Genomic DNA, 15,236 nt, shown 5'->3' on the forward strand with positions numbered 1-15,236 from the left:
TATATTTGTTTTGCTCCAGATTTAAAATAATTTTGGTTGACCTGAAAAATGAAGAAGTTTATATTTCTTACAATGAGTGTAAGAAATGTAAACTTGTTGCTGTTTTTTTTTTGTTATTAGGTTGTTTTTTTATCCAATAGCACATCGTTGTGTGCCAGTCTCTGCCTCTCACCCTTCCTGTGACTCTGTCCTATAAGTATCAGAGCTGATGCAACAAAACCGGTAAATCCTAACACCTGCTCCAGGAGTAAAGTCTCCTCCCTTTTAAATAGTTTCACTTTGTTCACGTCTCTAAAGGTGAGTAGTCTACATTTACTCTGTTAGTTTAGTAACTTTTTGATAAATATATACTTGTTAGAACAGATTTACTGTACCATACCTTTAATTTTTACTTAAGCATTAAGTAAAAATTATTAGATATAATAATAATAAGTAAATATTATTGTTAATAGTATGAGGCTCTTATATGAATATACAGTTTTTTTGCCATTCTACCCAGTGGATTAGCTTTTACAAGTTTATTGTAAATCTGTTTTTGGCAATTCTGAGATGCAGTAAAAAAAAAAAAAAGCCAATAAAATGTGATAAGTCATATCAAAAATTATATGACATTATGCAACTGATATTAGTTTTTATTGTGATAATGAATAAATTGAGAACTTTTTACAGTTTCACATAATCCATTTCTAATCTGCGTCAAACATTCTGTTGGTTGAGCATCATCGTCATGTTACTGAAGGGCAGCTACTATGTCAGTGAGAAGTTCTGTTGGTAATTAAAGTTCATGCCGAACATCTGAAAGTGTTCATTTTTAGAAAACAACCTGAACTCTGGTCACTTTCTGGAGTAAGAACAAGATATGAGGCTTAAATCATAATGACTTTCATCTGTTACTGAAGTGAACAGTGTCATGATTACTACTAGGCTGTTTCTCTGCGTTTTTGGATCTTATATAAGCGAAATTATGACACCTGTTTCAACAAATAAATCATGTTATTGCTGCAATATCAAACTGAATATGTTTATAGTTCTGTATAGTTTGAAAATAAAAAAGGTGTTTGGATCACTTTTAAAGGTTTGATTTTCTATTGTTCTTTTCTGACTCGCTTAAAACAGGTTTTTAAAACTGGTCAGACAAGTCAGTGGTCCGTATCAAAGTATGAACAACAGAAAAAAAGGTTTGACTGTCCTCTAGTCAGACGTCACATTAGACCTTTTTTGTTGTCCCTCATGTTGACTGACAGCATAAAAAAAACTTCCCAAGGTGGAAATAGTTATTCTTCTGTACGGGTTTGTCAGCTAATAAGTTGACATAATGGATGATTGTAGGTCATATATTGAAAGTTTAATCTGAAAAAGACTATCTCAACCATTCTGAGTTTATACATACACATTTGGCAGAGTGAACAGACAAGTGGACATAATCAAACTGAAAATATAAAAATATTGATCCACTTCCTTCTTTTTTTGCTTTTTATCTGTAAAATATCCATCAACTAGAAGCCTGGTACTAAAATTGTGATATCCAGACACTGATTGAGACAATAATAGCAGCATTTAAACACTAACTCTCTGCTCTACCAAGCAAGGAGAAACATGGCACAGAATATGTAAGCGGCAACATCGTAAACTTCAGTTACCTTTTGGTTTCTGTTTCTCACGTCTCATTCTGTATTTTTTACGCAGCAACAGAATGTTTCATCAAGTAGGAAGGAGTTTTCTAGCAAAGATCCTTGAAGTGCCATCTTATTGTTACAGAAGTGGCATCACACTGTTTGTGTACGAACACCTTTTATCATTTTTAAATATTTAAGAATATTGAGTCTCACTGTCCACTGAAGAGCAGTCTGATGTTAAAACTGAGATGAAATTTTCATCTACTCAAAAAGATGAAGACAACAAACGATGACAGTAAAGAGCAGTCGCTTTATTTTAAGTGTGAGAAACTGCTGGAAGTGTGAGGCTCGTTTGAACCTGTGCTGACAAAACTAAACTGTACATCCTGTCAACAAAATAAACATAAAATTGTCCAAACTCCCTCCATAACTAAAACTCAAGCTAAGGGAAAGAAACTGAACAGGTTAGTTCCTGTTTTTATGTCATTTTTCTTTCTGGTATCCTTGACAGTTTCTTCACAATACCAGGGTGATTCTTCTAGCGGTGGGATTCCCTTCAACCTGACCAACAAAAACCTGGACAGTAGGTTTCTCTTGATTCCATTGCCAAGGGTCAGTCCTTTTCAATGGGATGGGTTCTGGAACTGAGATGAAATGTCTGAACGATCCTCAAGACGACGACAGCTGCAGCTCCAACAGCAACGACTTTGCGTACTCTGACTTTTCTGAGAAGAATTCTCTCAATGGGTGAGACTCGTTTTTAACATGTCTTCACAAACTAACCAAAAGAAAAAGTTTGACATGTCAGCTCATTTAACACATCTCCTTCTATTAAAGGCAATACTCAGATGCTGATTCAGAGAATCAAAACGTCCTCTCTGATCATAACCCAAGCAAGAAGAAATATGAAACTGAACATGTAAGTTCAGGTTTATTTATTCCACAATGTAGTTTTTTTTCCTGCTAGTTTTTTTAAAATTCTGTTTTCTCCTCTCCAGCACCACAGCAGTGCCTCCTTTGGCATGTCCGTCTTGAACCTGTGTAATGCCATCATGGGCAGCGGCATCCTAGGTCTGTCCTTCGCTATGGCCAACACCGGCATCACCCTGTTTGTGTAAGCACTTGTCTTTTCATCCTAATTTGGCTGAGCGGCATTCAGACAAATGTTGTTTTCAGGTCTCAGGCTATGATATTCATAAGCTCAGCAAGAAATTTTGAACTATTCTGTTCATATTGACTTGCAAACAAAGAAGAAAAACCTCATATCTGAATTAATGTGATGCTACTGGAAACCTGAACCTGTTGGTCTAAGATTCTGTAAAAGACCATCTGGGAAAAATATCTATAATAAAATGTGTGTGTGTGTGTTCCAAGAACACATGCACCTCCAGCATAAGTTAATTTTTTGCTAGAAGTTATAGGAGGTTGTTTTGCCAATACGCCCCCTGGTGGCTGTTCAATGTATCATGTTTTTGGGGAAAATGTTTTGTTAGTGACTAAAAAGGTTTCTGTCAGCAGAAGCCTGGATTTTTAAAAAAAATATTAGAATTCCTATTAGTTATTGCTGTGCCTATTGCACAGCTTGTATCACCAAGCATATAGTTTTTATTTATTTATTGCTGATAAACACAAGTCATCTACAACTGAAGACCTTTTCTCTCTTTTGTGTTTACAGGATTCTCCTGGTTTCCGTTGCCATTTTCTCCTTGTATTCTGTCCACTTGTTGCTAAAAACAGCAAATGAAGCAGGTGAGCACTAGCTCTGACTTTCCAGCAATGTTTTATGTTTGTATCACATTTAAATGTCAAGATTTAAAACTTTTAGCGTTTTATTCCTCTTTTTCCAGGTGCTCTTGTTTACGAGTCATTGGGTCACAAGGCCTTTGGGATCCCAGGCAAACTGGCTGCTTCCTGCACCATCACCATGCAGAACATTGGATGTGAGGGACTGACCTTTCAGTATAACAGCTTCATTGTAACTAATGTTATGATGCTTATATTCATCTACCATATTTTATAAACTGAAACATTTCTTTTCTATGTCCAAATTGGCAGTACAGGCAGAATTTCTATGAGTGCCCTGTGACTTTTTTGTATCTCTCAAAATATCAGAAATGACTCTTTTTTCACTAAATGTATATAAATTTATGCTAGGGCTGTTGCTAACTTCTGTGTTTATTTTCTTTTGTTTTCTTTCTTCCTTTTTATCTTTTATGCAGGCATGTCAAGCTACCTCTACATTATTAAATACGAACTCTCTGTTGTTATTCAGTCCTTTACTGGAGCAAGTGATGGGTAAGTAGTTAAATATTTGGTTATTATAACAACTAAACTGAGAAATAGCAGAATTGGTTCTTATTAATTGCATGTTCATTTCACAATTTGCCACTTAATACTTTTATAAGTTTTGTTATTTTAGATCTGAAATTTCTAGTACAAAATCAAATTATGTGACATTCTATAATTGTGCTGCTCAACGTGGCAGCATGTTGGAATTGCTCTATTAATTATATTCAGATTTTATGTTCTTAAAAATTTTAATTCCATTATTTCTGGCAGAAAATTCATTATTTATAACCAAATTTGAACCCAACTAAAGCACAATAGCTGAAAATGAAGTGTTGTTGGATGCAGAGCAGGAGCAAAGAGGAGTGAGAAGAACATTCAAACTCCTCCATCAATGATAATGAGCAAGGAGTCCAATTTCATCCAATTGTCTAAGACGTTGAATGAACTGGACTCAGCCAGAGTATTGGGAACGCAGTACTACGTAAGCATTCGACTGTAACGTTTATCTCCCAGGCTTTCTGACTATACGAGCCGACACAGCTTTATAAAGGAAATGGATTAACTGAAACAATGACGATAAAAGATGGCGTCATCCAGGAGTTTTACTGTGATGTGTCATCTCAGCAGCCTAGATATTTATATGTGGTAAACACTTACATGACCAAGCAAGTGGTATCTGCTTGGTCATGTGACAGTTAAAGTGACTACGGGGCTACATTGGTCGTCTGCTTCAATTATAATATTGGTAAATTCTGAAATAACAGCAATATATCAAATATCAACATCATCTCAAGTTTTCATATTGGTGGGCCCTAATAATTAATCTTCTGTAGCTTAGAAATACCTGGATGAAAAATACACAAAGATTTGAAATTATATCCAATGTAATAACAAAAAAGCAACAATCTCATAAGAAAATAAAATTAAAAAAATTTAAAAACAGTGTATCTTGGAGAAAATGTCAAATGACTAATGAATAAGGATGGCTTTCTTATTCCATACAGAGCGCCAGTCAATTTAGGTAGGTTAGGCTTCCTTTTCTAGCATGAGGTTAGGTTGAGCACACGGTTGAGTTTTACGACCTTTTGTGAAAAATTGGTGGGCAGGTCTGAATCTAGAGAGTGACTCGACCTCCTCTGAAGCTGAAAAGTCAAGACAAGTGCAAAAATTCTCATTTTGAGTGTTCAAACTAATTAATTACATTTTCTCAACAGATTGTGTAAAAAATATTGTTCTATCAATTTAAAGATGTATTTGTGTGTTTCAGTGAATGGTACATCAATGGAGATTACCTTGTGATTCTGGTCTCAATTATTGTTATCCTGCCTCTCTCACTGCTCAGGAACTTGGGTAAGGAGTGTGTGTGTGCATGTGTGTCATAAAATGTCGTTCCTAAGTAATAATAAAAGTAGAAGTGGTAGCTTTAAAATGGCAGTGACATTTTTTCTGTCTCCCTTAGGTTATCTTAGTTACACCAGTGGTCTGTCTCTACTCTGCATGGTGTTTTTTCTGATTGTGGTGAGTACAATCCCACCTTGTTTCCTTCTTCCTCCTTTGACAGTTAGATACAACCCATTGTAATGTTTAGTTTATTTAGGCAATGTAATAATATAGCACCATCCAAAAATATATTTTTTCTACATGTTCCTGCAGGTGATCATAAAGAAGTTCCAGATTCCATGCCCTCTGCCTATTCCTGACTCTGGAAATGAAACCATGCATATGTTCAACAGCACCCCCCACAGCGACAACGTCACTACAGATGATGACACTTGCAAGCCTAAATACTTTGTCTACAACTCACAGGTAAATCAATCTCTCAGATTAAACAGATTTGAATATTTTCAATAATACTCGAAGAATAACTTCTAATCTTTGTAATTTTCCATCTCTCCAGACTGTCTACGCTATACCCATCATCACTTTTGCCTTCGTGTGCCACCCTACTATTCTACCCATGTATGATGAGCTCAAAGAGTAAGTGCTGCTGCATGGATTTAACTCAAAGTCCTATAATGTTTAAACTACACCATTGTTATATTTCTTTAAAGTTTGGTCTGGTGTCTAAATAAAACTCTCCTTCCCTGAACAGCCGGTCACGCCGAAAGATGCAGAATGTGGCCAACGTGTCCTTCCTGGCCATGTTCATCATGTACCTGCTGGCTGCCCTCTTCGGATACCTCACCTTCAACAGTAAGTTGGGCAAGATTTAAAAACTACATTGTGGTAGCTCTAGATCTATGTAATTAAAAAAAAAACTATTTCATAATTAATAGGCAGCTAGATAATAGATTTTTAGGCTAGCTTTGACAACTGCCAAACGGACTACAAGTAAAAATTAGCTTACTTGAGCTGCGTATTAATGTTTATTAATATACACTGTCCATTGAGAAATAAATAAAACAATACATGTTTTCTTTCAAACATTCTGGTCTTGAGTGAAACTCTCACTTTATGGGTTCACTGGTCATTTACCTTGAATTTTAAATGTTTTAGTAATTTGCAGGGTAAGGAGGACTTCAATTAAAAATCTTAATATGTTGATTCAAAGCTGGTTACACAACAGTGTAACCAGCTGATGCAGCTGGTGCCAGCATGTTCCTGTTTGACTTCACAAATACAGTGGGTCAGTACAAAAAAAAAAAAAACAGCCAGAAATGTTTCCTGGAACATCGCAGCAGTTACATAAGGACTTGAAAATCGCTATTTAACATTATACACAATAGTCAAAGCAGGCACCGGTAATGAAAGGAGACATTTTGATGTATTTCTTAAGAAAAAAACATATTACATTGATAATATATCACTACATTGGATGTAATTCAAAGTCAGCATATTTTTGCAGCTAGTAGCATAGCTTTACTATAGCTAACTTAGCCTCTGATCTCACAAGGCCTTCTTAACAATTAGCAGTTATGTTTGACATTAGTTGTAAATGTGTCTTTATCTATAAACCTACTAATTTTCTGTGTTTGATCTTGAGGATTAATGTATGGGTGTTGTGATGGAAAAACAAGCATTCATGTTTTATTAGCTGGTTAGTAAAACAACAAATGGTTGAAGTTTTAGAATTTAGAAATATCAAAACAACATTCAATCTTGTTTTTTTGAAAATTCTGTTGCTACTATTTGGAAAGTTGAATAAAGGGAACATCTTTTTGGTACTGTGGCTAAATGTTACCTTCCACATGCTAACCAGCACAGCGTCTTAGCTGAAAAGCTTCTCTTGAGCAATTTTGCTTGACATCATGACCGGTTTTGCCTTGATTTTAATAACCTGTAAATATTTTAACAAATTGTACACAAAACCCCCAAAAGACTAGCATAATTATTAGTAGCTTAATAACCTTAATAATTATAGTCGGGTACTAGCTCAGCTCGGAACATAATATTGGTCATGACTCAGGTTCATCACAGCGGGTACAGCACCTCGCGCACGTCTCTCATGAACTGGCCTAGCAACAGCATTTAATAAATTTGTATCAGAAATACAAAGAAATAAAACAATACGTACCTGTACGGAACATAATATGTACTGGTAAGGACTCAGGTTCATCACAGCAGCCACAGCACCTTATGAAGAATAGCATTTCATGTTAACATCAAGCTAACGGAACATTTTATCAGAGTGTTGAACTCAGTGAATCTGCCTCGCGCACGAGTCTGATGAACTGGCAACGAGACGTCTGTGATCACTATAGTGATAACTGCCAATCACCAGCAGGGGGAGCTGTTTCACCCATTACTCTTGAACCCAAACTAGAAATGGAATTATATACAATATTAACTCTGTTACACTAGCAACACTGGCTACAAAAGACAGAGCTTACATCTTAGTCCAAAGTGTTAGCATGCTATTGTTTGATAATTAGATATGATTGATGTTGAAACTGAATTTACGGAAAGCTGTATTTATCTAAAGTGATCTCTGTCATATTTCTATTCAGTCCACGTGGGACCTGAGCTGCTCCACACCTACTCAAAGTTCTACAAACACGATATTCTCCTGCTGGTTGTTCGTCTGGCTGTGCTGACCGCTGTCACACTCACGGTTCCTGTGATGCTCTTCCCTGTAAGTATTGAGGATCTACTGTTAATTATCCAGTCAGTCATGAAGACTATGAAGTCCATTGAGCTAATCTTTGTCTGGTTCTGAACAGATTCGTACCTCAGTCGGCCACCTGCTGTTCCCAAAAAAGGACTTCAGCTGGATACGTCACGTTATTATCGCCCTGAGCCTGCTAGCAGGAACCAACATTCTGATCATCTTTGTCCCCAGCATCAGAAATATTTTTGGCTTCATTGGTAAGTAACTGCACATGTTAATATGTATCATCAATCAATCAATCAAATTTTATTTGTATAGCACATTTCAGCAGCAAGGCATTTCAAAGTGCTTTACATCATATCAAACACAGAAACACAATGCAACATAGAACCAACAATCAAAACACAACATTAAGTCAGGTTCCATCAATAAATTTGTAATTGATTACGTTTCAAATACAATTCCAAACAGGTGGGTTTTCATCAACTTTCTAACAATGTATTATCGACCTTTTATGATTAATGGCTCAGTTTTTCCTCATTCCAGGTGCCTCTGCTGCTGTAATGCTGATCTTCATCCTGCCCTCAGCTTTCTATCTCAGACTGGTTAAGAAGGAGTCAATGAAATCCATGCAGAAGATTGGGGTAAGACATTATTAAACATTTCACAATTTCAATCACATTTTGTTTTTTAGTAAACTCAATGTGAAATATTTTGTAACTAACAACCTCAAATTAACTGTGAAATGATTTCTTCCACCAGGCTCTGATGTTCCTGATATTAGGATTTGCTGTCATGTTTCTCTGCATGACTCTTATCATCTACGACTGGATCGTGAACTCTATGAAAGATCAAGGTCACTGAAGCTCCAGCTCTTCTGCTGGTGGAGGGAGAAGCTTTCAGAGTCGGACTGCAACAAACACACAACCAACAAAAACAATGTGACGAACAAAGCAAACCACAAAGACTCACTATGGCTTTCTGAGCAATGGACCGTACCATTCCAAGAGAATGTATCTGAACTCTGTACATTTTGCTGTTCTAGATCACAAAGATGGCGTTTCCCACTTTTTATCATAACTTTTTAAATAGTCTTTTGCTTTTTACTTTTTTTTCTGTTTCATTATCATGGTACAGCTGTAAACAAAAAGGCTTCACAACACAGACTGAAAATTTGTAGTTTCAAACACAGCTTCCTCTCAGGTACAGTGTTATTCGTGGGAGAGTGTAGCTGTGAACTCTGACCTCAGCGAGAACATTCTGCTTAACGAAGTACGTGAATCTCCCAAAAACTCAAACGAGACCACGGGACTTGAAACTTCACGATCACTTTAGTTTCCTTCGACTTTTGCCTTCTATTTTTGTTCAACTTTACCAAAACCGTGTCTGTAAAGCATCTTTGTATATTGAAAAGCACTTATAGTTGAGGCCATTTGTCAGTTTTCACCAAAACAGCACCTTGTTCAGTATTTCTAAGGTCCTTTGATTTCGCTCAAAGTGTCAGCTAGCGAATCTGTGAACAGAACCAGACACTGGGAGGTCTGTATTAGATCTTGTTTGACGGGCGTGTGCAGAAGCGACACTACTGCTTCGGGAAGGCCGCCAAGCCTTCCGTTTCCATCCACCGTCCCCCGACTCCTGATCGGGGGCCACGGAGGGAAACCTAGAATGTTTTTTTCTTTATGGGAGAATACTTTGAATTTGACCACATACAGTGGTTATAATAATATACTTGTTACACTTGTTAAACCGCAACAGCTTCAGCCGTACGAAGTCAGGTGCACTCCTAAACATCAAGAAAATACCCAGAATTCTTCAGTGTTCAGTGTCATAGCACAATGCAGTGTTTTACAATGAAGAACAATGGCAACCCAGCATGGATCCAATTCCCAACCGAGTCAAGAACCGCTCACCAGAGAGTGCACTGTGTTTCCAACACTAACACATCGAGAAAAACTGTGTCATCTATTTATGGAAGGCCGTTAAAGAAATGTAATTTAAACTATTTTAATATATTTATACCATGTTATATGTACATATGTATGTGAATGTATATACAGTATATATCTGTTTTTAAAGATTTTTGTTTGAACAATTTCATGGAGCTCAAAATCCAAATGAGGTCATATTGTGAAGAGTTTGCTCAGAACATCAGAATGTTATCTGTTCATTTCTTTAGAAACACTGAATATTCGTCCTGGATGGATTCAGTGGTGAAAGGTCATGGCTGGAGCCACTTTGACATTTTTTTAAGCCCCTGAAGACAGACACAAATCAGCAAACCGTTCTCTTTGGTCAAACACAGAAAGGATGCTGCCTGTCAGTGCTACACTCTTGTTTCAATGAAACAATATGTACATGGTGTAAATAATGTCCCAATAAAATGAACTATGACCTGAAACCTTCACTCTCTGTCTTCTATGTTGTCCGCTTTATAAAGTTGGAGACAAATACCCTGGTATTGGTCTAGATTTGATGTTCGCATCTTAACGTGACATTTGCTCTATTCTGGTCTTTTATCTCTTAAACAGAGCTGAAAACTGTATAAACTGATTGGATTCATCAAGTCTGTATGAATAAATATAACTGTGCATTATCAGCACAACAATAGGAAGTAGGACTGTGTAACCTAATATATTTGAAGGTAATATGTTAAGTGGAGTTTAGCTACTGTGATTCTCTTCTAAAGCTCTGTTTCAAAGAAGAAGACGGCCTCTTAATCTGATCCGCCCCTAAATCCTTTGAGAATAAACTTCATAAATCTTGCTGCTGTTCAGTTGTTCAATACCAGGACCAAACAAATTGGTTTCCTACAGTGGAAGTATATTTACCAAATGGGCCCAAGTACCAGACCCCGTGGTACTCCATAAACAGCTGTAGTGTTAGTGGAAGATTTATCATTGCCTTCATTATCATTAACATCAACACAATTGTCCTTAATCCAGATTGTCTGGGTTAGAAGCAGATGGATGACTGTGGAGAGAGTTCTTGTCTTGCAAGCCAAAAGTTGTGGGTTCAATTCCACTTTCCTCATGCCACGTGTCAACGTGCCCCAAAATGCCTTGATTTACATCTGTTCACTAAGGATGGATTAATCCTTTCTAAAACTGTGGTGACAACTAAAGTAATAGTTTGGCTGGCATGGGGTCTAAGGTTGAAAAAGGTTTGGATAAAAGCTAATATTTTCAGATCACCAAAAGTCTAAATATAGATCTTCATTTACCCCAAAGGAAGCTGCACTTGATATGACAGAGTTACCGTGTTGGAAGTATGCCATGAACGTTATTTATTATCATTTTTTGTTTGTTTTCAGAAAATTACCCATGAAGTCATCACCTTGATTTTCTTGATATTAAGAGCAAAATTTGTTTGTTGTAATCTGAATTTATTTCTTCTTACCTTTATTGTTCTTGGTAATATATATATAAAGTATCAAGTATTTAGCTTAGTATACAGCTCAGGAGGAGCTTAATCAGTGAAAGCCTTCTTATGGGAAACGGAGAAAAGTTTACTTTCCTAAGGTGGATCGCCAGCTCGATTCCTGGTCTGCCTGCCCTTATTGTTTATGTCCTTAGGCAAGACACTTCAACCGCCTCGCCTGCTGGTGTTGCGGTAAATTGCAACCTCGCTTCTGTAGCTACAATTCAGTAGCTTGCCTTCATCATCTTGCGCACTGAGAGTTCAATTTGAGATATAAAGGTCATTATAAATAAAATTAATTATTATTAAGACGGTAGCATTGTTACACAGTAAACTATTCTCTTCCCAATGATGACCTCTAGTGGTCAGTGGTTGACTTTCTCTCTCTGAAAAGTGATGGGGTTTTTTTTATTCCTAGAACTTAAAGTTAAACGATCTAAGTGTGTACTTTGCTCTTTTGGAGGCATTACGTTTTAAATGTATGACAGGACTCAAAGCATGTTCAGTTGCAATGACTGCTAGGCTCCCTCAGATAAACACAGCACAGCAGAAGATAATGGATCGGTCTCACCTGAATAAAATAAAATAAAATAAAATAAAATGTGTCCTGACCTGCACAAAAGCAAAAAAAAAAAGAAACTCCAATGACATCAAACAATGATTTTAAAAGCAATAAGCATGCACAAATAAGCAAAATAAAAAGTTCTAGAAGGCAATAATGTTACCCTAAAAAAATGACCTAAATTAGAAATGTTGACCCAGGTAACCCACAAAATTGTAGACATTACAGTAAGCTTTCAGTGGTGTGAAAAATGTTTTGCCCCCTTGTAGTTTTCTCCTGCTTTTGCTGTTTTGTCATACTTAAATGTTTCAGTGGAAAAACAACAGCAAAAAGGTTATAAATGACCTATTAGCTTAATTACATGCTCTAATCTTAGAATCAACACCAGTAGTTGGGAACTGTAAAAAAAAAAAGTCTTTGAAGAGGAAAAGAGGGAAATTGCACTTGGTCCTGATAACATACTTGTGAAGGTATGATGGCAGAGTTTTATGGAGATAAAGTGTTCTTCGACATATGGATGCCAAGAGATGAACTGTGGTGTAACATGAGGAGGTCTGTAGAGGAAAAGATGGTAGATCAAGGATCTACCCTAATCCACTTCTTGTTTGTTCTTGTGATTAACAGCCTTAAAGATGAGGTTATGTAGGAGTGTCCATGGACTGTGATGTTTGCAGATGACACTGAGACCTACAGTGAAACCAGGGTATAGGCAAAGGAAAGGCTAGAGATGTGAAGGTATATACTGGACAAGAGAGGCACCACAAGACAGAATACATGTGTCTAAAAAAAGGTGAATAGGTGATGTTACAGGGAGAGTAGCAGCAGGTCGCAGACAGGTGATTTCTGAACCTCCTCTCCCTTTCTTCAGCAGAAAGCCAGGTCCTACCCAACGGCATGGGCTCCTCAGTGTTAACAAGGGGGGGCGTGAAGACTTGGGGCAAGCTGCTTGGACTGACCTGAACAGTTGAGACCCTTCTTTGATAATTAGATGGAGACCTCTCCCTCTTACGTTCACGAAGGCGTTGGTCAATCCGCGTGGCAAGCCTTTCTAAGGCCTCGAGGGACACAGGAGGGTCACGGGTAGCAATCTCATCCTTGATATCATCTGACAGGCCCTGGTAAAAAATGTCAAACATGGCTTCATTATTCCAAAGACAACTGGACTTCAAGGCATGGAAATTGATGATATAGTCAGAAACAGGTCGAGAGCCCTGTTTGAGAGAAAACAGTCTCCTGGCAGCCTCTCTCTCGGGACGGATAGGATCAAAAACCCTCTTCATCTCATCAGAAAACTCTAAAAATGAGTCACAGCTGTCAGCAGCACTCTCCCACTCAGATGTTCCCCACAGCTTAGCCTTACCAGATAGTAGAGAGATGGTATAGGCCACCTTGGCCCGTTCAGAAGGGAAGGCTGAGGGCTGGAGTTCAAAATGCAGAGAACACTGGGTTAAAAAAGGTCTGCATTGTTCAGGATCCCCATCAAAACGCTCAGGTGGGGGAATCTTGGGTTCGTTGTTAGCGTTAACCATGGGAGTGGCAGTAAGTGGGAGTGGCCGCATAACTGAGGGCCTAGCTTGGGTTTGGGAATCCCTTAGAGAAGAAAGTCCCTGTAAAAGCTCCTGGACATTTCTTTCTAGGCCGGTAACAGCATCCTCTACTTTAGAACACCAACCGGGATTTGGCTGTGGGTTCATACTGGCGAGATCGTACTGTAATGGTAAAAGCAGAATCAGCCAGAACCCAAAACGCAGCCACAAGAGGATGGTTAACCAAAAAGTTTTATTACTAAAGTAAATGGTGTAGAAGGATGTGGTCACACTAGTGGGTCAGGGACGAGGAATCCACAGGGGTCAGGAGTCCAGCCGGGGGAGGGGAGGGTGAATGGACAAGGGGAGATCTGTGGGAGTCTCAGGGGACAAACAGACGACAGGGGCAAAATCCACCAACCAGAGGCTGAGTCGTGAAACGGTCCAGGGTCATGCACGGGAGGGTCTCAGGCAGTGAAAATCCAGAATCCAGAAGGCAGGAGGCAGGGTCAAAAACAGGCAGGGTTCAGCAACAGGACTTTCAACAGCAAAAGGATTAGGCAAAAATCTGTGGTCAAAAACAGGCAGGATCAGAAACCAGAAAACACTTTGAAACATGAGACAAGGCTTGAAAGCTGTGACAGGGGCAACAGACGATCTCGCACTGAGCTGGTGACGAGCAGCTGATTAAGTAGGGACCAGCTCAGTGCAGGTGAGGGCAATGAGCAATCAGCACAGCCAAGCCAGAGCTGAAGGGCTGGAATCATGACATTATTCTTCTGTACGGGTTTGTCAGCTAATAAGTTGACATAATGGATGATTGTAGGTCATATATTGAAAGTTTAATCTGAAAAAGACTGTCTCAACCATTCTGAGTTTATACATACACATTTGGCAGAGTGAACAGACAAGTGGACATAATCAAACTGAAAATATAAAAATATTGATCCACTGCCTTCTTTTTTTGCTTTTTATCTGTAAAATATCCATCAACTAGAAGCCTGGTACTAAAATTGTGATATCCAGACACTGATTGAGACAATAATAGCAGCATTTAAACACTAACTCTCTTTTCTACCAAGCAAGGAGAAACATGGCACAGAATATGTAAGCGGCAACATCGTAAACTTCAGTTACCTTTAGGTTTTCATTTCTCACGTCTCATTCTGTATTTTTTACTCAGCAACAGTATGTTTCGTCAAGTGGGACGGAGTTTTCTAGCAAAGATCCTTGGAGTGTCATCTTATTGTTACAGAAGTGGCATCACACTGTTTGTGTACAAACACCTTTTATCATTTTTAAATATTTAAGAATATTGAGTCTCACTGTCCACTGAAGAGCAGTCTGATGTTAAAACTGAGATGAAATTTTCATGTACTCAAAAAGATGAAGACAACAAACGATGACAGTAAAGAGCAGTCGCTTTATTTTAAGTGTGAGAAACTGCTGGAAGTGTGAGGCTCGTTTTAACCTGTGCTGACAAAACTAAACTGTACATCCTGTCAACACATTAAACATAAAATTGTCCAAACTCCCTCCATAACTAAAACTCAATCTCAGGGAAAGAAACTGAACAGGTTAGTTCCTGTTTTTATTCCACCTGTAATCATTTTTCTTTCTGGGACACCTTGACAGTTTCTTCACAATACCAGGGTGATTCTTCTAGCGGTGGGATTCCCTTCAACCTGACCAACAAAAACCTGGGCAGTAGGTTTCTGTTGATTCCATTGCCAAGGGTCAGTCCTTGATGGATGGTGTAAGCCTACGTCTATTCT

The 15,236-nt window shown here is 38.1% G+C and overlaps 1 protein-coding gene across 1 annotated transcript; it reads left to right on the forward strand.

The window, feature by feature from the left end:
* Positions 1-236: 236 nt before the first annotated feature.
* Positions 237-10,300, forward strand: LOC106700396 (sodium-coupled neutral amino acid transporter 2-like). The gene is made up of 16 exons (XM_023349822.1): positions 237-297; positions 2,128-2,363; positions 2,454-2,535; positions 2,615-2,730; positions 3,292-3,365; positions 3,464-3,556; positions 3,836-3,911; positions 5,173-5,255; positions 5,365-5,423; positions 5,559-5,711; positions 5,803-5,882; positions 5,998-6,098; positions 7,853-7,977; positions 8,066-8,210; positions 8,500-8,597; positions 8,716-10,300. Exons 2-16 carry the CDS (start codon positions 2,248-2,250, stop codon positions 8,815-8,817), a joined length of 1,503 nt encoding a protein of 500 aa, XP_023205590.1. The 5' UTR covers positions 237-297; positions 2,128-2,247; the 3' UTR covers positions 8,818-10,300.
* The last annotated feature ends 4,936 nt before the right edge of the window (positions 10,301-15,236 follow it).

The sequence above is a fragment of the Xiphophorus maculatus genome, chromosome 17, assembly GCF_002775205.1.
Source record: "Xiphophorus maculatus strain JP 163 A chromosome 17, X_maculatus-5.0-male, whole genome shotgun sequence".
NCBI classification, from domain to species: Eukaryota; Metazoa; Chordata; class Actinopteri; order Cyprinodontiformes; family Poeciliidae; genus Xiphophorus; species Xiphophorus maculatus.